Source organism: Somniosus microcephalus, chromosome 11, assembly GCF_052327205.1.
Source record: "Somniosus microcephalus isolate GS21.2 chromosome 11, FLI_Smic_1.0, whole genome shotgun sequence".
NCBI lineage: Eukaryota > Metazoa > Chordata > Chondrichthyes > Squaliformes > Somniosidae > Somniosus > Somniosus microcephalus.
The window spans coordinates 202,454,417-202,480,661 of record NC_140997.1 but is presented as its reverse complement, the minus strand read 5'-3'; the positions used below and the strand labels follow the sequence as shown (position 1 = coordinate 202,480,661).

The following is a 26,245-nucleotide window of genomic DNA, read 5'->3' as shown; positions in this document are numbered from 1 at the left end:
GAAGAAAGGCTGTGTTCTTTAGGTTATATGATAACACCAGCAAGCAATTCACAGAAATCACAGAAACCCCACATTGCAGATAGAGGCCATTTCGGCCCATCGAGCCTGCACCGACACATATCCCACCCGATCCCCGTAACCCCCACATATCCCACCCTATCCCTGTAACCCCATGTATTTTAATCCCCCTAACACTAAGGGTCAATTTATCATAGCCAATCAACCTAACCCGCACATCTTTGGACTGTGGGAGAAAACCGGAGCACCCGGAGAAAACCCACGCAAACACAGGGAGAATGTGCAAACTCCACACAGACAGTCGCCCGAGGTCGGATTTGAACCCGGGTCTCTGGCGCTGTGGGGCAACAGTGCTAACCACTATGCCACCGTGCAATTCTGTGCTCTCTAGATATGGAGAGCAAATAAAACAGGCAAAACAAAGCATTAGCGTACCAGGGGCCAAGGCTCAAACTGGTACTTTAAAAAAATTCATTCACAGGAGGTGGGCATGGCCAGCATTTATTGCCCATCCCTAACTGCCCTTGAGAAGGTGGTGGTGAGCCGCCGCCTTGAACTGCTGCAGTCCGTGTGGTGAGGGTACTCCTACTGTGCTGTTAGGTAGGGTGTTCCAGGATTTTGACCCAGCGACGATGAAGAAACGGTGATATATTACCAAGTCAGGATGGTGTGTGATTTGGTGAAGAACTTGGAGGTGGTGGTGTTCCCAGGCGCCTGCTGCCCATGTCCTTCTAGGTGGTAGAGGTTGCGGGTTTGGGAGGTGCTGTCGAAGAAGCCTTGGCGAGTTGCTGCAGTGCATCTTGTAGATGTTACACACTGCAGCCACGCTTCACCGGTGGTGGAGGGAGTGAATGTTTAAGGTGGTGGATGGGGTGCCAATCAAGCGGGCTGCTTTGCCCTGGATGGTGTCAAGCTTCTTGAGTGTTGTTGGAACTGCACTCATCCAGGTAAGTGGAGAGTATTCCATCACACTCCTTTTTTGTGCCTTGTAGGTGGTAGAAAGGCTTTGCACTCAGTACAGAGAGTATGTCCTCGCTCAACTATCTGGTTAGACTATATACCCTTTGGCACTGACCCATGCAATACATTGCCTGCATCAAAAACAAACTAGTGGGTTCCATAGTTGGATTGGTATGTTTATATCAACATTCTGATAAAAGCTTTAAATACTGTGCAAAATGCAATAATTGCTTCACAATCACGGAAACTCATGATCATTCTATAAAAAGCTTGTTCCCCGAACATGATACCATGACCTGCCAAATTTGCTTCACGTTCACAAAATGCACCCATAAGGAATGGCTCCCCTGTGCATCCCACGTTAAGAATAAGATAGACAAGCACAGTAAGCCTAACAAATCTATCCACACCTAATCATATGTAAATTAGGAGGTGATTAAACAAATTTTTCCTCAAGATAAATATCTATCTATAACTTGGGACTCCCAACAGACATTGACCCCACAATTCAGTACTGCCTGGTATAGTTATGCTGAAGTGATTCTGATGCTAGTTGGCACAGAGTATGCACCTGCCAATACTCGGATAGTGTCAGTGTCCCCCTGAAGTAATAACCAAGAAAGTATCTCTAAACGATTCTGGTCTTGTTCTCCCAGTCTCCTCTTCCACCTGGGGACAGGTAACATGTACAGGTATGGTCCCCATCCACATTATTTTCATTGGGGCTCCTCCCTCTGAGATATCCACAGATTTCCTTTGGGGAAGAGGATTCTAGGGAAAGCAGAGGCACATCTGGGACCCTTCTGTGGACTGCATATGGGAGAACCACATTGAATGGCTGAATAAAACATCATTGTCTTGGTGGAACTGAGAAGAGCCTTGCTCCCATCAAAGTAGGGCAGATCAGACTCACTGAAGCCAGCAGAGATTCAAAAGCCCACTTAGAGTATCTCATGTAACTGATTGAGAACAGGACTCCGCCAAGGAAGAGGAACCTTCCAATGAATTGCCTGAGGGCATGTTGTTTTACCAGAGCTTCAACTATATAAAAGGCATTTATCACAAGGCTTATCTCGAGTCTTAATATAGTAACTCCAGGGGCCATTAGTCCCGGAATGGGATCTCGCCTGATTCCTCATGGTAACCTCCTTATGGATCATATTCACAAAGGCTGATGTACCTAAATTATCAAAATCTAACACTAAGATAGACCAAATATAAAAATTCACCAAGATTCAGTGCAACCCTTTCAAAGTACACCAGTTGCAGACTCGATGGTTGTAGTTTAGGCCCTCTAACAGCATAGGAAATCGACAATGCAGAAGATGGACTCTGAGCTGAGAGCTCCAGTGAATGAAGATACTTCACCAACAAGGGTCTAATAAGGTTCGGATTGCATGCCAGCAGGCTCATTGGGCAAGACTTATTCCAGGTGGGCCACACATCTCCAAGCAGTTACCAAAACAGATTGACTCTCCCAAGTCAATTGCTGTCCCTGATCAGGGCAGACTACCATACTGCAGTAGGAAGCATCTAATGAAAATATATTTTTGGAAGACATAGAGGAACTGTTGAAATATTTTAAGAGTAGGCAATAGTACGTGCATACTATGATGGGATAGCTTTGAAAGCAGGATCCTTTTAAGTGTGCTCTCTGTCATCTGATGAGCTACAGCAAAGTTTGGCTTAGCTGTAGTCTTATTGTGGCACCTCCCAATGTTAATGGGTATTATACCCTCACTTTCAAACAATATTCATGGCCAGATGCTCCTGTTGAGAATTCACCCATGGATCCAGACCACCTCAGGTCCCACATAATTAACTTGACAGATATTTATTTTTTAACACTGACCCAGACAGTGAGCCCAGTAGGAATTTGTAATTGTATACTAAACAACACTGTGGAGACATGGGTCCTAGAGACTAACAGTGAGGGTAATTGATTTCATTTCACAAGTACATCTCTGAAATTCCATGAGGAGATAAGATTGGATCACCTGAGGGACCCTATTTTGGTGATAGTGTTACCTGCCAAGATAGGAAAACCACCAGCATCAGAGACAATAGAAAGGGTTTATCTTGATCAGGAGAGAACAGATTTCTACTCCAAGCATTTCGTAGTCCACAAAAAGACAGGAAGACTCATAGAATCGTAAAATTATATAGTACAGAAGGAGGCCATTCAACCCATCGTGCCTGTACTGGCTCTTTGAAAGAGCTATCCAATCCGCCTCATTCCCTGGCAGCTTTCCCAATATCCCTGCAAATTTTTCCCCTTTACATATTTAGCCAATTCCCTTTTGAAAGTTATTATTGAGTCTATTTCCACCACCCTATCAGGCATTGCATTTCAGATCATAACAACTTGCTGCGTTAAAAAAAAAAAAATCTCCTTATCTCGCCTCTGGTTCTTTTGCCAATTACTGTAAATTTGTGTCCTCTGGTTACCAACCCTTCTGCCACTGGAAACAGTTTCTCCTTATTTGCTTTATCAAAACCCTTCATGATTTTGAACATCGCTATTAAATCTCCCCTTAACCTTCTCTGCTTTAATGAGAACAACCTTAGTTTCTCTGGTCGCCCCATGTAATTGAAGTCTCACATCCCTGGTACCATTCTAGTAAATCTCCTCTGCACCCTCTCTAAGGCCTTGACATGCTTTCTAAAGTCTGGTGCCCAGAATTGGTCACAATACTACAGCTGGGGCCTAACCAGTGATTTATAAAGGTTTAGCATAACTTCCTTGCTTTTGTGCCCCTATGGGGGGAATTTTAACCCCCCTCCCCCCCACAACAGATGGGAGAGGGTCGGGGAGTGGGGTGGCGGTTAAACCGGCAAATATGTGAAATCCAACCCCAACTTGCCACAAACGTGCCTACTTCTAATTTAACCGTGGCGGGTTTGGGGGCGGCCGAGAAACCCGCTCTGGAGAGGCAGGTTCGTAATTATATTGGGTTAACGAGGCTCTGTTCCTCAAAATATTGGCAGCCATTTGAATTTAACGCTGGCCGGCTCTCTTCCCCCCAGTTGCCGTCCGAATCCCCCCCGTCTGCCCCGTCTTCCTCCCCACGATGTGCATCCCCCCCCCCCCCCGGCTCCACATTATGCCCCGATCTTTCCCCCTCTCCCTCTGTCCTTGCTGCTACGCTCCGAGCCCCACACCATGCTTTGATCTTTTCTGGTTGCCGGGGATCGTTCCTGGACTGCCTGTTAATCTGGCCGGCTGCCGGGCAGGAATCGGAGTATGAAAGTGATAATGAGGTTCTGCCGTTAAAATCTGCATGTCCTTCGCATTCCCGGGTTCCCTGGTCGCTGACATACATTCCCGCTTCCCTGTACATTTCGGCCCCAATGCCTCTGTTTATAAAGCCATGGGTCCCGTATGCTTTTTTAACAGCCTTCTCAGTGTGTCCTGCCACCTTCAGAGATTTGTGTACGTACACCCCCACTTATCTCTGTTCCTGCAACCCCTTTAAAATTGTACTGTTTAGAATTGCTCTATTTTAGACTTCAGAGTGCTAAGCCAATTATTAAAACAGGAAAAATTCAAGATAATAGCATCTTATTACTTGTATTAGACCTAAGCAAAGAAATACAGCACCTCAACATTTCCTCAGGTTATCCTAACGTGCTTCACATCGACTGCGTTACTTTGAAAGCGTAGTTGCTGTTGCTGTTATATAAGTAAATGCCACAGGCCGACTCCACAAGCAGCAAATGAGAATAATAATTGGTTAATCTGTTTTTGGTGGAGGGAGGAATATAGACCAAAATATTAGAAGAATTCTTCGCTTTCCTCATAGTGTCATGGGATCTTTTACATCCACCTGAACCACCAGGACAGGTGGATGGCGCTTCATTTCATCCAAAAGGTGGCACCTCCCAACAATGCAGCACTCCCCCAGTGCTACACTTAATGATGCACTTCTGGACCTGCCAGCAGAGCTTTGGATGAGCTCAAGTTTACAGAGAGTGCAAGGTGGGAGGCCGAGAACATTGGAATAGTTGTGGGGGGGGGGGGGGTGAAGGAATTCTTTCCCGCTTCTTTTGTCAAGACACAATCCTATTGCTCCCAAAGGTACCTCCTTGATTCAATATTTAGCTGAGGTAGACAGGGAAGCAGATGCTCTCCGTTGTCCAAAGCTCTGCTGTCCGTATCCTAAATCACACCAAGACCCATTCACCCATCATCCCTGTGCTCGCTGACCTACATTGGCTCCCAGTCCAGCAACGCCTTAATTTTAAAATTCTCATCCTTGTTTTCAAATCCACCCATTGCCTCGCCCCTCCCTATCTCTGAAATCTCCTCCAGCCCTGCAACCCTCCGAGATCTCTGCGTTCCTCCACTTCTGGCCTCTTGTGCATCCCCGATTTTCTTCGCTCCACCATTGGTGGCCGTGTCTTCAGTTGCCCAGGCCCTAAGCTCTGAAATTCCCTCCATAAGCCTCTCCCACCCTTTCCTCCTTTCAGATGCTCAAAGAGGTAGGTTTTAAGGAGTAAGTTTTTGGTCACCTGTCCTAATATCTGTTTATGTGGCTCTGTCATATTTTGTTTGAAAATCGCTTCTGTGAAGCGCAGTGGGACATTTTACTCTGTTAAAGGTGGTATATAAATGCAAGTTGTTGTTGTTGTCTCACAGCTTTCCCTCACGATTGGAAGACTGAACTTGAGGTAGGTTAGGTCGTTTTTAGGATTTGGGCATCTGGAGATAGACTTCTGCAGACAACCATCAGCTCTTGTGATTCTGTCTGGAGGCTGGATGGTCTTTCCTATGTCTTAAAGGCGAAGGTTTCTGTATGAGGCTAAACTGTTTCCCCAATCCATGGGAAGTTCAAAAGATACATGCAGATAGTGAAAGTTCTACTTGTATCCCATATTGGCTCTACAAATAATCTTCTTCTTAGGCAGTCCCTCGGAACCGAGGATGACTTGCTTCCACACTAAAAATGAGTTCTCAGGTGACTGATGAGTCCAATGCAGGACCTGCAGTCTCTGTCACAGGTGGGGCAGATGGTGGTTGAAGGGGCGGGTGGGTGGGGTGCTTGGGTTGACGTGCGCTCCTTCCGCTGTTTGCACTTGGCTTCCACTTGCTCCCGGCGAAGAGACTCGAGGTGTTCGGCACCTTCCCGGATGCTTCTCCTCTAATTTGTGCGGTCTTGGGCCAGGGATTCCCAGTTGTTGTGGGGATGTTGCACTTCTTCAAGGAGGCTTTGAGGGTGTCCTTGAAGCGTTTCCTCTGCCCACCTGGGGCTCTCTTGCCGTGTCGGAGCTCCAAGTAGAGCGCTTGTTTTGGGATATTATGGCATGGACAGAAGCAGGATCTATTGCCTCACAGGATGGGTTTCCTTTCAGAGCTCTAGGTGGGAAGGTCAAATATTTCATCTGACTGTGGGATATTCAGGTTGATGGACTTGTTATTGAAAGGTGACAACTGTCGATTGGGTCATCTGTCCCCAGTGGTCACAGGGGACATCAATAGAGCTTTTAACACAAATTTTAGAGGAATAGAATTTAAAAAGCAGGGAAATTATGTTCAACCTTTACAGAACCTTGGTTAGACCACACTTTGAGTACTGTGCACTGTTCTGGTCTCCATATTACAAATTTTTTATAGAGGCACTGGAGAGGGTGCAGAAAAGGTTTACAAGAATTATATCAGAACTGAGAGATTGAACAGACTGGGGCTCCTTTCTCTAGAAAATAGAAGGCTGAGGCCTAATGGAAGCCTTTAGAATTATGTAGCGGTTTGATAGGGTAGATATAGAGACGTTTCCACTTGTGGGGGAGTCCAAAACTAGGGATCCTAAATATAAGATAGCACTAATAAGACCAATAAGGAATTTAGGAGAAACTGCTTTACCCAGAGAGTGATTATTGTGTGTGCAACTCACTTCCACATAGAGTGATTGAGGTGAATAGCAAAGATGCATTTAAGGGGAAGCCAGATAAGCACATGAAGGAGAAAGGAATAGGAGGATATGCTAATGGGGTTAGATGAAGTAGGTTGGGGAGGAGGCTCGTGTGGAGCATAAACACCAGCATAGACCAGCTGGGCTGAATGGCCTATTTCTATGCTGTAAATTCTATGTAATGGTGCTCTTCTTGGCTTGTGTAATGTCCTGCACATTTTGGAATTAGTCCAAAATCTATTTAATTTTCATTTAAAACCTAATTCTAATCAGGTACAATTGTGGCTAATTCAGTCTTTCATAATCAATTTGCAGTTGGACATTAGGGGAAACATCCATTTGATGTACTCATTTATCCAGATTGTTTGGAAATCATACCTGCTGCTTTCTAATTGTGACTTTAATTTAGTTCTTCACTAGTTAATGAACCCACCATTCAATAATTTTCAATATGTGAGTTTAATTTTCTTGCATGTAAAAGTGCACGGTTAGCTTGAGAGCTTTAGGATTAGAGGCAAAAGACTTGTTTTGTGTTCTAGTATGTCAGAGTTATAAATGATGAGTTAAGATGAGCTTTCTTCATCCGGATCTTCAGCTGTGTTAAGTTGTCCTTTTCATATGTGAGTTTCTGCTTATTGGCTATATGCACTGCTGGGATGAGGAGCTCCTAGTTCTGGCACTGTTTTATCCTCAACCGGCTATCAGATGATTACTATAACTGGCGGCCAATCCACAATGTCAGTTTTATGCCCAGGCGGCAAGCTGAAAGTCTACCACCGAGTGCTCTATTTTATCTCAAAACAAATGCTTTGATTTCTGCAAACTCCAACCTCAATGATGTTTAGGTTTCTGCAGCCTTCAAACCAATCCTTTTAATCCTTTAAACACCACAGAAATAGTGGAAGTGACATCTGTGATCAAATAGAGTGAGACAGGTTGGAAAACCCATTTAAACATATGGGCCTAGAAATTCAGTGGGCTTTGCGCCCAGTTACCACCCAAATAGGGTTTCTGCGCCAGTGTAAGAGGGTGCGCTGATATTCAGCGCTGCGGTAATGGCGGCGGTAGCCGGTAGCGCTGCGCTGACACCGATGACGTCATCGGTGTGCGCAGTGCCCCGGTTCCGCCCCGCTTCCGGCCCAAACCCCATATTTAGTTGCGGCCGCCTCTTCTGCAGCGGCCACAAACAGCGATTGAAAAACGGGGCCGTACTGGGGCGCTTTAAGGTGGAGGTGCGGCCGGCCGCTTTTTCGGCGGCCGCCTGCCCGCACCTCCTTCCCCGGCCTCCTCCACCCCCCCCCCCTGCGGCATTGCCGGCTGCTTTCCGCGAGCCCGGCACTTCTCCGTGGTGCCGGGCTCATTTGCCGGCACAATCCAGCGGCGATCTCCCCGTTGCAGGCACCTCCACCTTAAGAGAAGGAGGAGGCCTGCAGTACCGCAGCCTGCCGCACCGCATCGGGTGGCGCAGCGGCACTTAGAGTGCTGAAATTCAGTTTCAGCGCCCCAAGCGGGGGCGGGCACACCCTGGAATAGCGGCCGGTTCCGACTTGGGGCGCAAAAAGTGAATATCGGACGGTCGCACATGGCTCCGCGCCCAGCGCTAACTTTTGGCCGTTAGCCAGCTGGCGGGGCCATAGTGAATTTCTAGGCCATGGAGCTGTGTTCATTTTCAGAGTGAGGGACATTAAAGCAAAACTAGTGACCCTCACTCCAGACTAGTGAGTGTTAACAAGCATGCACTCTTAAGAATACAATTATAGCTGAAAACCTCAGTGATAATGAATTTCAGTTTAAAAGGGTCAACAAAGGTCAAATTGAAAATGACACAATGCATTGGAATGCAACACACGTTAAGTACTGTTATCTGTTTGCACATTGTTTCATAATCATTAACACATTCATACCCATCATTACTATCTGGTACAGTTTAAAAGCTATTGTAAACTAATTGATTCACCTATATTTAGAAGAAAGAAACAACTTGCATTTACATTGCACCTTTCATGTCCTCAGGATATCCCAAAGTGCTTCACAACCAATTAAGTACTATTTTTAAAGTGCAGTCACTGTTGTAATATAGGCAAACATGGCAGCCAATTTACATACACCAAGGTCCACAAACAGCAATAGGAACATAGGAACACGAGTAGGCCATTCAGCCTCTCAAGTCTGTTCTGCCAGTCAATGAGTTCATGGTTGATCTGTATCCTAACTTCATCCATCTGCCTTGGCTCCATATCCCTTAATATCCTTGGCTAGCAAAAAAATTATGAATTTCATATTTAAAATTATTAATTGCGCCAGCATCTACTTAACCTAAGAATTAGGAGCAGGAGTAGGCCATACGGTCCTTCGAACCTGCTCAGCCATTCAATAAGATCATGGCTTATCTTTGACCTCAACTCCACTTTCTTGCCCGACCCCCAATATCCCTTGATTCCCCTAGAGTCCAAAAATCTATCTATCTATCTATGTCAGCCTTGCATATACTCAACGACTCAGCATCCACAGCCCTTTGGGGTAGAGAGTTCCAAAATTCACAACCCTCTGAGTGAAGAAATTCCTCCTCATTTTAGTCTTAAATGGCCGACCCCTTATCCTGAGACTAAGCCCCCTAGTTCTAGACTCTTCAGCCAGGGGAAACAACCTCTCGGCATCTACTCTGTCAATGCCCCTCAGGATCTTTTATGTTTCAATGAGATCACTTCTCATTCTTCTAAGTTCCAGAGAGTAAATATGCCCAATCTACTCAATCTCTCATAGGACAACCCTCCCATCCCAGGAATCAGTCTAGTGAACCTTCGTTGCACCGCCTCTAAGGCAAGTATATCCTTCCTCAGATAAGAAGACGAAAACTGTGCGCAGTACTTCAGGTGTGGTCTCACCAAAGTCCTGTACAATTGTAGTAAAACTTACTCTTGTACGGTAGTATAGTGGTTACGTTACTGGAGATCTGGACTAATGATCCAGAGACATAAGTTCAAATCCCAGCATGGCAGCTGGGGAATTTAAATTCAATTAATTAACTAAATCTGGAATAAAAAGCTAGTATCAGTAATGGTGACCATGATACTACTGGATTGCCATATAAACCCATCTGGTTCACTAATGTCCTTTAGGGCAGGTACTCTGCCGTCCTTATCCGGTCTGGCCTATATGTGACTCCAGACTCTCAATAATGTGATTGACACTTAACTGCCCTCTGATAAGGTGGCTCACCACCACCTTCTCAAGGGCAATTAGGGATGGGCAATAAATGCTGGCCTTGCTAGCGATGCCCATATCCCGTGAATGAATATAAAAACCCTTGCAATACTTGCTGTACCTGCATGCCAACTTTCTGTGTTTCCTGTACGAAGACACACAAATTTCTCTGAATACCAACATTTAATAGTTTCTCACCATTTAAAAAATATTCTGTTTTTCTATTCTTCCTACCAAAGTGAATAACCTCACATTTTCCCACATTATGCTCCATCTGCCACTTACTGCCCACTCACTTAACCTGTTTATATCCCTTTGCAGGCTCTTTGTATCCTCCTCACAGCTTACTTTCCCACCTAGCTTTGTATCATCAGCAAATTTGGATACATTACACATGGCCCCTTCAACTAGGTCATTAATGTAGATTGTAAATAGCTGAGGCCCAAGCACTGATTCTTGCGTCACCCCACTAGTTACAGCCTGCCAACCAGAAATGGCCCGTTTATCACTACTTTCTGTTTACTGTCCGTTAACCAATCCTCTATCCATTCTAATACATTACCCCTAGCCCCATGAGCTCTTATCTATCTTCTGCTTTTTATAGAGAGAGTTCCACACTTCTACTACCCTTTTGTGTGAAGAAGTGTGTCTTAACTTCTCTTCAGAATGAGATGAATGACCAGATAATCTGTTTTTAGTGATATTGGCTGAGGAATAAATACTGTTCAGGACATCAGGAGAACTCCCCTGCTCTTCGAATAGTGTCATGGGAACTTTTATGCCCACCTGAGCAGGCTGACATGGCTTTAGTTTAACGTCTCATCTGAAAGACTTCGATTAAATGGTCAAGTTTCTGGAGTCGAGCTGGAATCCACAACCTTTTGACTCAGGTGAGAGGGTCACCACTGAGCTAAATCTGACACAACAATTATTTAACAGCAATTACAACCTACACTTAAGAGTTACAGTGGGCTAGCACACTTTCATTTTGCCTCTGGTACTTCGGCTCAAATCCAGACTAGAATGATGGGAATAAGTACAGAGGCAGGGAAAGCGGAGGAGAGGGGAGGAAAGAACAAAAGGGAAGGTCTGTGATAGGGTGGAAGGCAGGAGTGATTAAATGATAAAAGGTGCAAGGCAAAAGGGGGTGGTAATGGGACAATAAAAGAAACAAAAGATGGGTCTAGAAAAGCTGAAAATGACAAGAGCAGAATCATTACCAGCAACTGCTGTCTGGAAAAAATGGGAGCAGTGGTTATGATCTGATCCCTTTCCCTGCCCCTGGTTATGATCTGATCCCTTTCCCTGCCCCAACACTTGCTTAAAAGCTGTTACACCTCTAACTTTTCCCAGTTCTGATGAAAGGTCATCGACCTGAAACGTTAACTCTGTTTCTCTCGCCACAGATGCTGCCTGACCTGCTGAGTATTTTCAGCATTTTGTTTTTATTTCAGAATTCCAGCATCCGCAGTATTTTGCTTTTGTACTAGAATGATGGGATGTTGATGATTACCGACTTGTATGAAATGACTTTAGGCAGTGTCAGTCCAGTTCCTACTTGGCTTAAGTCCATGGCACAAAACTGTTCATGTATCAGCACAAATATCCGGGAGCTTGTCAATTTTACTGAGAGAGAATGGTTGAAATAGGACATTGGTCAAGGTACATTGGTACAGTCCAAGGTGTTCTGAGGGTTAGGGTGAAGGAACATTGTTGGGGCAGAGCAAAGAGAGTAAGTCATACTTTGCATCTGGACCCTGACATAGATAACATAGTAGTGCTTGGTGTTGAAACTCGAAAAGTGAGTTACATTGTTAATTGGAAAAATCTAAATTAAGATTAAAAAAAGATTTTATACAAATACTTCTGACAAATTGCAACATTAGTATTTGTGCTAAGATGGACTACAGTAGTCTTTTCATGTTCCTTCCTGAGCTCCAGTGCAATGTTTCATATAGATTTTTTTTTATTCTAAGCATTTTTACAGTCAGCAGCTTTCTGACATCCATCAATACTGTATTAGCTATCTGAAAATCATTACATCAATAAAATGAAAAAGAAATGCAGTGATGTGACAGCAGCAGCTACCCCACTATGACCTACAGAAAGACGAGCAGAGGAAAAGCAGAACTCATTTTGGTTTCCTTATAAATTGTTCAATTTAACGAGTCAACCATTTGAAGCAATTTTGTGGACTATTCTGCACTACTCAATCCCTCCCCAGTGATCATTTCTTGGGCTTCCTTCAACTTTACCATGCAGAAATAATTTTGGGCGCTGCTTTCTAGTCATCTGAAAACATCATTGTTAATCATTGCCTTCACTCTGCGCTGATAGAGTTGCTACTGGATAGTACAGTAGTATCTAATGATTGTTGTTTAGAGACCCTCAGAATTTATCACACGGCCTGCCTGGAATAACTCTTACCTAAGAACCAGATGTTGTATCTGTGCTCTTTGTATTGCAGTGATCAAACTCATCACTTTACTGTTTGGAAAAAATAATTGAGCAATAATTAGTTTAAGATAAACTTTGGTATAATAGCTGTAGTTGTTACATAACATTACTTTTCTCGTATTAACAATTTTTGAAATCCAAGGATGATTTTGCCTGTTCTAATGTTTATCAACAATAATTTGTCATTGAGATATCTTTGCATTTTTTGTAGAATAATCTGTACAGAAAGGATATTTGTTTACACCCTATTTAAGTAAATAACTGTAGGCTGGATTTTGATTCATATTGTTTGCCTCGCTGTTTTTGAAGATTTATTTCCTGTAGAGTTAACTGTGTGAAATGATTGATTGCTTTAAATAGTTTATTCATGAATTGTTACCAGGAGCCATCAAGTGGAAAATTGAGCTGGACTGGGACACAGAGGATTCAGAGTATCTGCAGAAAGTGGAAACACATGTGGCAAAAGCATTGCAGGAAGTCACTCCAGACATCATTGTGTACAATGCAGGCACTGACATCTTAGATGGTGATCAACTGGGAGGTTTGGCTATTTCACCTCAGGTTCGTAAGACAAATTCAGGGTAATCCAGAAGTTTGTACTTTGCAAACGTATTAGTGAAAACACTTCAAAAATAAGTTGTGCCTTATATTTGAAATATGCAACATGTTCAAATACACCCAAGCTTAGTGAATACTCACCTGAGTTTCGTCTTGTAGAAGATTTGAAGAAAAGCTTTGTTATACCTACCTCAGCAAAAGTTTCAGTTCTGTGCATGTCTGTCCTAGGAGTGTCATTAGTTTGGGCAAATGTTGCATATAATTTCTGCTTCACTATTGTGCAGCATTTACTTCAGTACTATTTCTGCAACATTTGACTTTTTTTTTCCCTGCCCAGCTAAAATAAATTGAAATAAGTCAAACAATTACCTAATTTCTAGCTAGCTTTGTTCAGGGAAAATGCTATCGTGGTACAACTGAATGCACTCCCTAACGGGCATGTACACGATACACAAGCGGAAAATAACAGTTACCATTTTAAAAGGAACAGTTCATTTATGTAAAACTGTATTTACTAATTTAGAGGCACATATTTTAAAACATTTTAGTCTTAAATAAGTATCTTTATGATTTGTAAATAAAAAGGCATACAAAGATGTGTTCAAATTAACTAGAAAAATAATTATTGTTTCAGTGCTCCATTGTATTTACTATAGAGCTCTTTATCATGGAATTTTATTCTGGCCATTTTAACATTATGTTTAATTCCATTTTGACTTTCTGAAATAATGTGATTCATAATTGTGTTGTGTTGTGGATGTATAATTATACTGATTATTTAAAAAGGAAATTGCTGCTGAAAACATAAATATAGATTTTTGTTTTACCATATTTTGAGATTTTTGCTAGAACCTATTGGTTAAAATGGGGAAATATCTACCATGCTGAAATTAAGCTGTGGGATAATGTATAAACGTTTAAATAATATTTTCATCTGGAATTGCTTTTTGTATTATATTTGGGGAGGACCAAAGTGTGTTGTTGAAATACCATAATTAGTAATGATAGAAAAACAAACTGTTGTGTGTCCAGTCTCCTAATTCCATTAAGTTTTGTTTTGTCTAGGGAATTATTAAGAGAGATGAAGCTGTCTTTGAGGCAGCCCGCAAGCATAAGATACCCATCCTGATGGTGACATCTGGAGGCTACCAAAGGTCCACAGCTAGGATCATAGCTGATTCTATTCTTAACTTGCACCGTTTGCATCTAATAGACCAGGGGATGGTTTAGGTGAAGTGGATGACTCTTAACATAACATTTCTAATACGCAAGTCTGTATCGGCTGCAATGCTACCACTGTCAATGCAAAGAACTTTCATTAGTTTGGAGAAAAATGTAATTTAAATACTAAAGTAACAATGTTCTATAATCTGACTAAAGAAAGTTATAAATGTTGATAAGATTTTTTAAAAAAAATAGGTTTACAATCACTATTAAAATCTTAAAGGAACATTCCTCTCTGGTGCAATAAAGACATGGGAATTTTTAATAAATAATAATACATATTATCTGTGTGAAGAATCTAGATAAATAAAAAATTTCAAATAAAAACATTTAGCTCAGCACACCCCAATTCTTGAATAATTCACAAATGGAAAAAATGTACAGTATTTTTCCACCCGATACACACTAAGTCATACAACAGTTGAAACACAGTACTGTCAGTGTGATAATTATACGCAAGAACTATCCTCACTCCATTTTACTCAAAATAGAGGATATGGTGACACAAGTTGTGAAGCAGCGTAATTCTGATTGTTTTGTAGAAAATGAATTATCAATTATCAGAGAAAATAGTTAACTGCAGAAATATCCTGGAAAATTGTGTCAAATTACTATAAAAGTTTATTTTATTGCCCAGCAATCTATTTGTGAAGGAATGTGCCTTTAAATACAAGGTGTCTAGCTTTTTGTTCTCAATTTCTGGCTGAAAATGTTCTTGTGTTCTTATATGATAGTGTTGTTATTCATAATGAGTATCTTTCTGTTATGGCCTACAGAAAGTATTTTGTACTATAGATTAACATGGAATTTAAATAACTAAGTGCAGCAATTACATTTTTTAGGTAATTTAAATACTATTGGAGCATGACAAAGATGATATTTTCTGACCTTTATTCATTATATCTGGCACTAAATGTGTCTTTTATTGAATAGTTGCAAAGCTTGCATTTTATCGCTAAATGATCTCAAATAAGAGGAATAATTTTAGGGTTTTCTTTTTTTTTGTTTTGTTTTGTGACGAGGGTCTTAGTGAAACCTAGTACTGCCAAAATTAAAAGCAGCAGTCAGCAAAGCAATGGAAAGTAAAATCGGACGGGTGTCTAATAGGTGGCCAATCTGCTACCGCCAGCTTTCTGCCCAGCGGTGAAAGGTAAAATCTGCCCTTACAAGTTGTAGAAAGTTGACCTTAAACTGTGCAGTGCTCTGGTCAGACCACATCTTGAATACTGTGCCCATTTCTGGTCACCAGAACAAAAATGTCTGGAGATGGTATAGAGAAGAACCACAAGACATCATAGGACCGCGTTATGAGGAAGGTCTGGAGAAGCTTGGACTTCTCCGTTTTGAGATGGGATGATTGAAAGGGAATAGCATTGAGGCATCTCAGATAGTAAGTGGTATAGGAAAGGTAAATCTGCAATATTAACTTCAAATTAAACTTTGATTGTAGGGTAGGGAGAGGCATGTTCTAGTGAAGGGAAAAATTTGGATAGAAAGAAATATTTATATAGCACCTTTCACGACCTTAGGACATCCCAAAGCACTTTACAGTCAATTAAGTCACTGTTGAAAAGTAGGAAAAATTTAAGACTGATGTCAAAAAGTATTTCTTCACACACAGACTGAGCAACATGTAGGATGGACTTCTGGTTTGGACAGTGGAGGCAATAAAGTCTGGAATATTTAAGAAATGGCTGGGTGCTGTGATGGTAACGGGACAGGGCGTTAGAGAGAGACTGCAGATTATCTCTGAATAGATTTGCCAGGATTGACCAATAGCCCTTCCCAATTCATATCTATCTTTTTTTGTATAAAGAAACAAAATGTAAAATTGTACTTTAAGAGTACATTTCCGACTTTATCCTGCTGGTGAGAAACCTCGCCCATTAGTGATGCATATTGGAAATTCAGGCAAAAACTGACCAAAAAAGGGTTAAGCCTTGCAAGTGTTGTAAGCCTTATAGGTGTCCACGTGATACCTGAGTTTGAAGTCCAGTCTTGCCTGACATTCACACTGGCTTCTTCTAGGATTCTGAAAGTAAGCTTTGCTAGTCTTGGTGTAGTTATCCAAATATAGAAGGAAATTGGGTGATGGGTCACTTTTACACTACTGAAAAATGCTCCCTGGTAGACCTGATGCATTTAAAGGGAAGGTAGATAAGTACATGAGGGAGAAAGGAATAGAAGGATATGTTGATAGGGTGAGATTAAGTAAATAGAGTGGGAGGCGGCTCTTGTGGAGCATAGACAGTAGCCAAATGGCCTGTTTCTCTGCTGTAAATTCTATGTAGTTCTTTGAAAGGAATATCATTGGTGGTGGTTGTGGAAATGTCCAAGGCTGGTATGCCTGTCTTGATCGAGGAGGATATTGTTTGATGTCATATGCTGATTTGAAAATGCCATGAAAATAGGACAAAAAAAGTAATGGCTCTTTTAAATATTAGTTAATTTTCTTTTAATTTAAGCCAGATCTATGTGACCTCAGTTTGTTTAGCTCAGTCTCCTTTACAATGCTCGGCAGGTGGATTGAAGCCATTTGAAGAATATTGAAACCTAATGCAAACTAACTGCTGTCATTATATTTTTCTTCAAAAACCTAAATAAAATCATAATGAAGAAATTTGCACATATCCTGTTTAAGAGGAGAGATGCTAAATAAAATATTTTATTTATTACTGGGCTTACAGTTATAAAAGTTGCCGATTTCATTCTATTACATGAGGATGTTACCAACTGAATGTCATGTTTAATTCTACATGTCCTGTTAAAACTCTACTATTGTTGACTAACAATCATTTATGAATGTATTTTTCTACGACAGCTAAAAATCACACAATTTAACATTAAAATCAGGGCACATGACACTGACTTACAGCATTGTTTTGAATACTATTCATTGTATTATGTTACAAGATTTGCTTGCCTGTTGATGAATACTGTGTAAATTAACAAAGTGTCATTATTATGAATTCTGCTCCATTTGTTAGGAAGCAGTTAATTTTTCTGATAGATTTACCCTTTTTGGTAGCTGTGTTTGTTTACATTTGCCCACAGTGCATATGATTATAGTCTTAAGTTTAGCTGCGTGCCATTTAACCCCTATCCTGCAGCGCACATTACTCTTTATAGCTAGTGATGTCTTTGGTTTAAGCTTTGTAAAAAAAAAAAAAATCACTTACCCTAATGATCTGTAGCTGACATTTATTTAGTTAATTACTTATCTTTATCAAGAGCTTTGCAGAATAATGGAAATTATGATGTGTCAAATTGGAACTTTTCATTGCCCACCTTTCTGTAAATATGATCCTAGATTCAACCCTGTATATTCACCAGTGACTGACCAAATACTGTAATGAAAAACAGAATAACATACTTACTTTAAAAAAAAATTGATATTTAGGTGAAAATCTCACAATTTGTTTTACATGGTCCAAGTTATAAGTAATGCTAAATTATATACACTGGTTGATAATGATATTCATAGTAAGCATCATATCAAATCATTTGCATTGGAACTATCTTGTCAAAATCTTGACTTCATCTGAATGTAACATTGACATACTTTGATTCAGAGCCACAGAAACAAAGCTTTATGTTGACGGGGAATTTGACTAATCTGCATTTTTGCTTTATTGGTAATTAATGTCTCTCAATTTTGGTGTGTGTGTTTAAGAAGTGGGGATTTAAATTCTTGACATGACCTTAATAAAAGCATAAGGCATTAAGAATGAGGACTGATCACTCAGCCCATCCAACTTAGCCCTGAATCAAGTTCCTGTTTTGGGACCTGATCTAGACTTTTCTTTGTGTCAGATGTACTGCAAAGTGAATTTCTTGGTAATTTATTCTAACATATAAATTAGTTCTGATTACTTCTCAATCAATCAGCTAACCTGTATTATTTTGTCGCAGTAGATTATTACCTGATTAAATGAATCAAGCATTATTTTAATTGTCATTAATCAATTTAGTGCATCTCAGATTGTGTGGGTTTGAGCCCTATTCCAGATATTAGCAAATAATCTGGATTGACATTCCAATATACAGTAGTACTAAATTAGTGCTGCACTGTTGGAGGTGCAGTCCTTCAGATGAGACTTAAACCGAGGTCCCACCTGACTGTTCTAATGGTTTGGGTAGATATTAAAGATCCCATGTCACTATTCGAGGAAGAGACGACCTTCTTATGGAATCCTGTTCAACATTTTTCTCTCAACCAAAACCAGATTTAATTGTTTTTTGATCTCATTGCTATTTGTGGGATCTTGCTGTGCTATGAGTAAAGATGTGTTTATAATCACAGAATAGAACGCTTCGCTGTTAATGAGTTTAAAAAGCTTGACGCAGCAGATCTGTTGGTAACGCCATTGTAATGGAGGAAATGCAATGAAAATTATTCAGATACCTATTCTGAACTGAATTCCTCCAAAACCAAGCTATCGATCAGCCAAATATCTCATACTTATGAAACTATTGATGGGTGTTGTCTACAATTTACTTTCCAGTTCATAAGAACATAAGAAATAGGAGCAGGAGTAGGCCATTTGGCTCTTCAAGCCTGCTCCGCCATTCAGTAATATCATGGCTGATCTTCTACCTCTACTCCATTTTCCCGCCCGATCCCCATATCCCTTGATTCCCTCAGTATCCAAAAATCTAGCGATCTCTGTCTTGAATATACTTAACAACTGAGCATCCACAGCCCTCTGGGGTAGAGAATTCCAAAGATTCGCAACCCTTTGAGTGAAGAAATGTCTCCTCATCTCAGTCCTAAATGACCGAACCCTCATTCATGAGCTGCTTCATGATGTTTTGCCAAATTAGCTTGACAACATTGAAAGACTATTGTGTGCCATGTGTTACGAAGATTCCCACTTGCATATCTACTCTAACATATAAACAGCAAGCTGATGTTTTTTCACAACACAAACCCAGAAGCTATTCTCAGCTAAACCAAGTAGACTTGTGGAAGAATAGTACAGTCCACAGGCTATAATTTAACATTCCACATTAATTATAGCTTAATTGTAGGTTTATACATTCTTTGTTTTCTGTGATTACAGGTAGGTTTGAATAATTAATCTTCAATAACTGATGATGAATGGTTGCAGCTTATGTTTAACAAATGACCCTACCTCACTATACTGCTAAACTAAAACAAAGCATTATATAAATCTGCAGAGAATTTGGTAAATAGAGTACAATTTTTGACAATCATCTGGGCAATTTTTCCATGGTTACATGTTTTTCTTCTGTATCTTATGTGCTATATCTTCTTATTAACAAAAGATGCATAGAATTGGTAAGGTAATCACTGGAGCAAATTATTAAGCCAGCAACAAGTTTGCAAATATTTATGCTGCATATAGGACAGGTAGATAAGGTGGAGGACAGGTAAATAAGGTGATTAAGAAGGCATACGGGATGCTTTCCTTTATTAGCCGAGGAATAGAATATAAGAGCAGGGAGGTTATGTTTGAACTGTATAAAGCACTAATTAGGCCACAGCTAGAATACTGCATACAGTTCTAGTCACCACTTTACAGGAAAGATATGATTGCACTAGAGAGGGTACAGAGGAGATTTACGAGGATGTTGCCAGGACTGCAGAATTTTAGCCATGAGGAAAGACTGGATAGGCTGGGTTTGTTTTCTTTGGAGCAGAGGAGGCTGAGGGGAGACTTAGTTGAGGTGTATAAAATTATGAGGGGCCTAAATAAAGTGGATAGGAAGCACTTATTTCCCTTAGCAGAGAGTTCAATGACCAGGGGGCATAGATTTAAAGTAATTGGCAGAAGGATTTGAGGGGAGTTGAGGAGAAATCTTTTCACCCAGAGGGTGGTGGGGGTCTGGAACTCACTGTCAGAAAGGGTGGTAGAGGCAGAAACCCTCATCGCATTTAAAAAGTACTTGGATATGCACGTGAAGTGCTGTAACCTACAAGGCTACAGACCAAGAGCTGGAAAGTGGGTTTAGGCTGGAAGCTCTTTTTCGACCGGCACAGACACAATGGGCTGAATGGCCTCCTTCTGTACTGTAAATTTCTATGATTCTATGATTTATATTGCAGCTTCTGATATCAGACTGGTGGCTGCAGTGTGGATTCCAGGAAGTACTTTGTTTCCTCTGCCTGGCTCGAAATGGTATTCACCTGGCCAAGAGAAACATCTGCCCATGTGTGATTGGAGACATCTGGAGGGCTCCTTGCCCAGTGGTTAAAATTTAAATGTATAGAGAGCAAAATCAGTAGTGTTGTGGTGGTACCACTGGTTGTCCCTTACATTGAGACACATAATTCCCTTTAACTTACCTTACTGTATGTTTAGCTTACCTTTTGGGGCCGTTGCCCTTTTAACTTACCTGTTGGGGCCATTGCCCCTTTAAGACGCGCCCTAGCGCGCTGACGTCACGTCATGTACAACGTGATGTGCGTGCGCCGGCACAGCCCGGCCTAGCGTCTTCGGCCTCAACGGCCAGCCAACGGGAGCGACGCGATCTTCCGCTCCCGCGGCAAGCACCGGCACAGCCCGGCCTAGCGACCTCAGCCTCAACGGCCAGCGACGCAACGACGCGCATCACGTGACGCCTTAAGCGCGGGAAACGCGAGCAACGTGATGACGTCATCACGCTCCCCACAGGACTGCGAACTCAGTCCTCGTGGAGTCCCCGCTGGGACAAGACCTACACCACGGTGCTCCTACAGTCAGCCATCTTACCTGCTATCTTACCTGCTGTAATTAGCCTGTTCCTGTAAATAAACAACTTATTTATAGTTCGTCGAAGTCAAACTCTCTTATTTAGTGGCGATCTACACGAACCGCTACATTGGTGACCCAACGACGTGAGTACGGGAGCTCATCAATTCCAACGCTACAATTGGTGAACCCGTATCCGTGAACGATTTTCACGGTAGCAACGCGCAGCCTGACCCTCGTCTTCCCACAAGACGACCAACACACAACCGACGAACAACCACGGAACAGCAACCGCCTAACACCGATTCCACCAAAAGCGACCCCGTCTTTGCGAACGTCTTCGCAAAGGAAGCGCAGCTTGGAGGTGAGCCCGTTTTTCACGAACGATTTCAGAGGTAGAGCACGACCAACGGCAACCGTCGTCCACCAGCGCTACAATTGGTGGGTTTGTGAACGTCTTTCACAAACGAAGCACGCTATGGAAGCATCAGCCGTTCTGCTGTCGCTACCGCAATCCAGGGAGCCACGGTCTCCCTCGTGCTTTATGACGGTAGAAGCCCTGTTCGCCGAGAACATCGATGCGGCACAGACCACGCACGTGCTCACGGTCTCCGTATTCGACTCTTCTACCGCCACACGGATCGTCCGCCTCTACGTCCAAAGCAACAGCAAATATACATCTCTCCAAGCGCGGGGTACAGCATGTTCGGGCCCACAAGATCGGAGCGCGCCCCGCGGGGATACCACGAGGACTCACCCCCGCAAAACACGAGGACGCACTCCTCGCACACGAGGACACATCCCTCGTGAACACCGACGACTCCTCCGCCGATGACGCACCAGCCCTTCAGCTTGCTGGTTGTGTTACCTACTGCACGATTCGGCGTGAACAAAAGGCGTGCCGCCCTCCCGGCTGTTTTTTCCTAAATCTACAACAGTTTCAAGTGTTGCCGCCCTCCAGGCAGAGTTTACCCCGCCCGAAAGCAACAACGACCTGGACCGTTGCTGCCCTTTATCCAGTTTTCCCTTTAGCAAACGCAAACGTCTACTGAAGCTGCACACATCGAGGACGGGTCAAACGGGCATCCTGCGGCCGCGATCAGCCACGTGAAAGTTGCTGGCCTCACCGATCACTGATCAACGCAGCAACTCTTCACCCTCCATTGTGTTATCGTCGTAACACTATGCCATGCACCGTTCCGTGCGTTCCAGCCTCCCGAATGTTTCGCTCACCTGTCGGCGAGTTCACCGACCTCACCAGTCAAGTCCTCCTGGATCGCCCGTCGGTGTTCCTGCAGATTTCGTCAGAACAAGGACTTGTTTCAACATCAACGGAGACATCGCCCGCGTCCGCCCAACCTGCCCGTCACTCTGACAAGGCCTGCTGTTTCGCACGTCTCGACGGTCCTTCGCCTGACGGATACGTTTTATTCGCCACGACGCGCGTAAGGATCCGCTCACGAGCAGCATCTTCATACCTCGCCTACCAAGTCGAGACCGCACGACCGCCGTGACCACCAACTCGTCAGACCATCTCATCCTTGGACTTTCGTTAAAGCGAATTCTGGGGGGGCCTATGTGGCGGTACCACTGGTTGTCCCTTACATTGAGACACATAATTCCCTTTAACTTACCTTACTGTATGTTTAGCTTACCTTTTGGGGCCGTTGCCCTTTTAACTTACCTGTTGGGGCCATTGCCCCTTTAAGACGCGCCCTAGCGCGCTGACGTCACGTCATGTACAACGTGATGTGCGTGCGCCGGCACAGCCCGGCCTAGCGTCTTCGGCCTCAACGGCCAGCCAACGGGAGCGACGCGATCTTCCGCTCCCGCGGCAAGCACCGGCACAGCCCGGCCTAGCGACCTCAGCCTCAACGGCCAGCGACGCAACGACGCGCATCACGTGACGCCTTAAGCGCGGGAAACGCGAGCAACGTGATGACGTCATCACGCTCCCCACAGGACTGCGAACTCAGTCCTCGTGGAGTCCCCGCTGGGACAAGACCTACACCACGGTGCTCCTACAGTCAGCCATCTTACCTGCTATCTTACCTGCTGTAATTAGCCTGTTCCTGTAAATAAACAACTTATTTATAGTTCGTCGAAGTCAAACTCTCTTATTTAGTGGCAATCTACACGAACCGCTACAGTGTCTAAATATTTAACCCTAGATAGATATTAAAAAGTGTTCCGAAGTCCCAGGGTACCTTGAACAGTTAAACCCAATTTAAGATGTACTCCATGCAGTGTGAGGCTGCTTCCTCCATTGGTCTTGCACCACTTCTGGATTTATACGACAACTTTAGAATCGCTATTGCACTCTTGTGTGCATTTGTTGATTTAGTGCAGCATTTTCATATGTTACTTATTTTCTTTAAATTTGGAAGTACAATGCTTATAGATTTGAATGGAATGCATGGAAAAATCTCAAATGTACAAAATTCCACAAATTCTTTGGCAATTCTGCATTTATCGAATTTCACTGACCCTGCTAATGTTCTACGTTTAAATGTCTGCTGATGCCCCCAGTGCAATACTGAGGGGGTGCTGCACTTTTGGAGCTGCCGTCTTTCGGATAAAACGTCAAACTGCTGAGGCACCATCTGACCTCTCGGGTGGACGAAAAAGATCCCATGACATTATTTTGATGAAAAGCAGGGGAGTTCTCCCCGGTGTTCTGTCCAATATTTATCCCTCAACCAACACCACTAAAACAGATTATCTGGTCATTATCACATTTATGTTTGTGGGACCTTGCTGTGCACAGATTGGCTGCTGCGTTTCCTACATTACAACAGTGACATACTGCATTGGCTGTAAAATGCTTTGGGACATCTTGAGGTCGTGAAAGGCGCTATATAAATGTAAGTCTTTTCTTTACGTCTGCTGATGGTTTAGCCAAGGACAGTGGGTCTGTCTCATTGCCTCCCAAACACTAGTGGATAACACTGTGCAAACGTCTGACTTTTTGATTGTCATGCTGTTTGAAATTTTCCTCTGGTTACAATACTTAAAAAAAACAAAAAACTTTTGCATTAATTTTCCTCTTTTTATCCACCAGGTCTGTGTGCTTTATACAGCAGTAAATTCACATAGGATAAATAATTTAAAAAACATTTTTTTTGCTCATATAGTCAGAATTAGTGTTATGATTGAGCTGATTTATAATATTTTCAAAATTCTTTAAAAAAATCTACATCAGCATTTTCATATGAACTGCCCTTTTAAAATCATACTGTAATGAAGTCGGCTACGCACACTGGGAATTCTAATCCGAATTAACACCTACATCGGAGTTATACCATCAAGATGCAGCTACCATAGCAAAGAACTCCTTTTTCATTTAGTATGAACCCACTTCCAAATTAACAATTTCCATATGTAAACTGGGTCAATTGTCAAGTCTTTTATTTATGTTATATCCCTAAATAATGTTCCCTTGTTTTTTTAAAAACTATTGTTTCCAACTTTGCAATGCGTGTTTAGAGTTGTTTAAGTATAGACCTGGAAGTGTGTCTGGTGTATCCCAGCACTGATTTTGCTTTGTCACAGTCGGACCTGTTAAAAGAATGAAAGGAATCCGTTAATGTTTTTTTCTTTTAAAAAATATTCCAAAGTGAATAAATAGAACCTATTAGCTCATGATTAGGCCAGCAAAACCAACTCACGGTTTTGTTTGTGGGTAATGATGCTAGTTGCACATAAAATATACGTTCCATCTCCCGTGGATAAGCATGCAGTCTCCTGTGTATAACTCAAGGTGAAAATATCTATTCCCGGCTATAAAGTTACAGTATGTACTGCGTGGCCCAGAAAGAGCAAGCAGATATAATGAATATATGCAATGGGGTAGAAAAGAAAACCCTGTCATTTCGTGAATGAGCAAGACTGATGGGGATGATTTTCTCTAGTTGATAATTGTAGCAACATCATAAACAAATGTAGGAAGATTTCCTTTAGTTGGTATTTCTAGTGAAATCATAAATATATCCAAAAATAATGCATTCACAATTTCACTGGAAATACTGGTACTCCGATATTTGATTATGACTATATGTCATGACCAAAGGAAACTGCATCCAGTGATAGTCATAAAGATCTTCCTCACTTGTCGGATGAAGCTAATGTTTCATGCTCCACTGTGCGCACTATTTATATAGCATGTATTCTGAATAATGAATTGTATTTTTTACTTTTGAGAAATTTCCCACAGAAAACACTGAATATGTTTTAATATTTCTTGTGGGGTTGTGCAAAGTGCCTCTGTACCACCCTGCAGTATGCTCTCAGCCATGAGAATAAAACATAGATTTGTAGTTAATAAATCAAATGTAGGAGCTAGCAGTACATTTTTCATGCTTGACGTTTTATCATTTAATGACGATGAGTCATACTCTCTGTTCAAGATAACAATATGCTTCTGTTAATGACGCAGAGGAGTGGGGATTTCAAAATGGTAGCAATTTTAATAAAAATATAAAGGAAATGACAAAGTAACTGAAATGGAAGGAAGTGAAATATATTGTCAGAAAGGTTGGGGGATGCTATAACAACAGCTAGAGAACAGACAAAAGGAGAAAGATGATAGATTTGTAAATAAGAGCAAAAGGAAATTATAGAAACATAGAAGATAGGAACAGGAGTAGGCCATTCGGCCCCTTGAGCCTGCTCTGCCAATCAATGAGATCATGGCTGATCATCCAAATTCAGTACCCTGTCCCTGTCTTCTCCCCATATTCCTTGATCCCTTTAGCCTTAAGAAATATATCTCGAACTCCTTCTTGAATATATTTTTAATGAATTGGCCTCAACTGCCTTCTGTGGTAGAGAATTCCACAGGTTCACCATTCTTTGGGTGAAGAAATTCCTCCTCATCTCTGTCCTAAATGGCTTACCCCTTATCCTTAAACTGTGACCCCTGGTTCTGGACTCCCTGGCCATCGGGAACATCCTTCCTGCATCAAGTCTGTCTAGTCCTGTTAGAATTTTATAAGTTTCAATGAGATCCCCTCTCATTCTTCTAAACTCCAGCGAGTATAAGCCCAATCGACCCAATCTCTCCTCATACGTCATTCCTGCCATCCCAGGTATCAGCCTGGTGAATCTTCGCTGCACTCCCTCCATGGCAAGAACATCCTTCCTCCGATAAGGCAACCAAAACTGCACACAATAATCAAGATGTGGTCTCACCAAGGCCCTGTACATCTGCAGCAAGACATC

The 26,245-nt window shown here is 42.2% G+C and overlaps 1 protein-coding gene across 5 annotated transcripts in view; it reads left to right on the top strand.

Annotated features, from left to right (window-relative positions):
* hdac11 (histone deacetylase 11) overlaps positions 1 to 18,276 on the top strand; it is a 125,127-nt gene extending 106,851 nt beyond the window's left edge. For all 5 annotated transcript variants that reach the window (XM_086001707.1, XM_086001708.1, XM_086001709.1 and 2 more), the window contains 2 exons: positions 12,931 to 13,109; positions 14,172 to 18,276. In XM_086001707.1, coding sequence (XP_085857833.1) covers positions 12,931 to 13,109; positions 14,172 to 14,336 — 344 coding nt within the window. In that variant the 3' untranslated portion in view covers positions 14,337 to 18,276. The remainder of the gene's footprint in view (positions 1 to 12,930; positions 13,110 to 14,171) is intronic.
* The last annotated feature ends 7,969 nt before the right edge of the window (positions 18,277 to 26,245 follow it).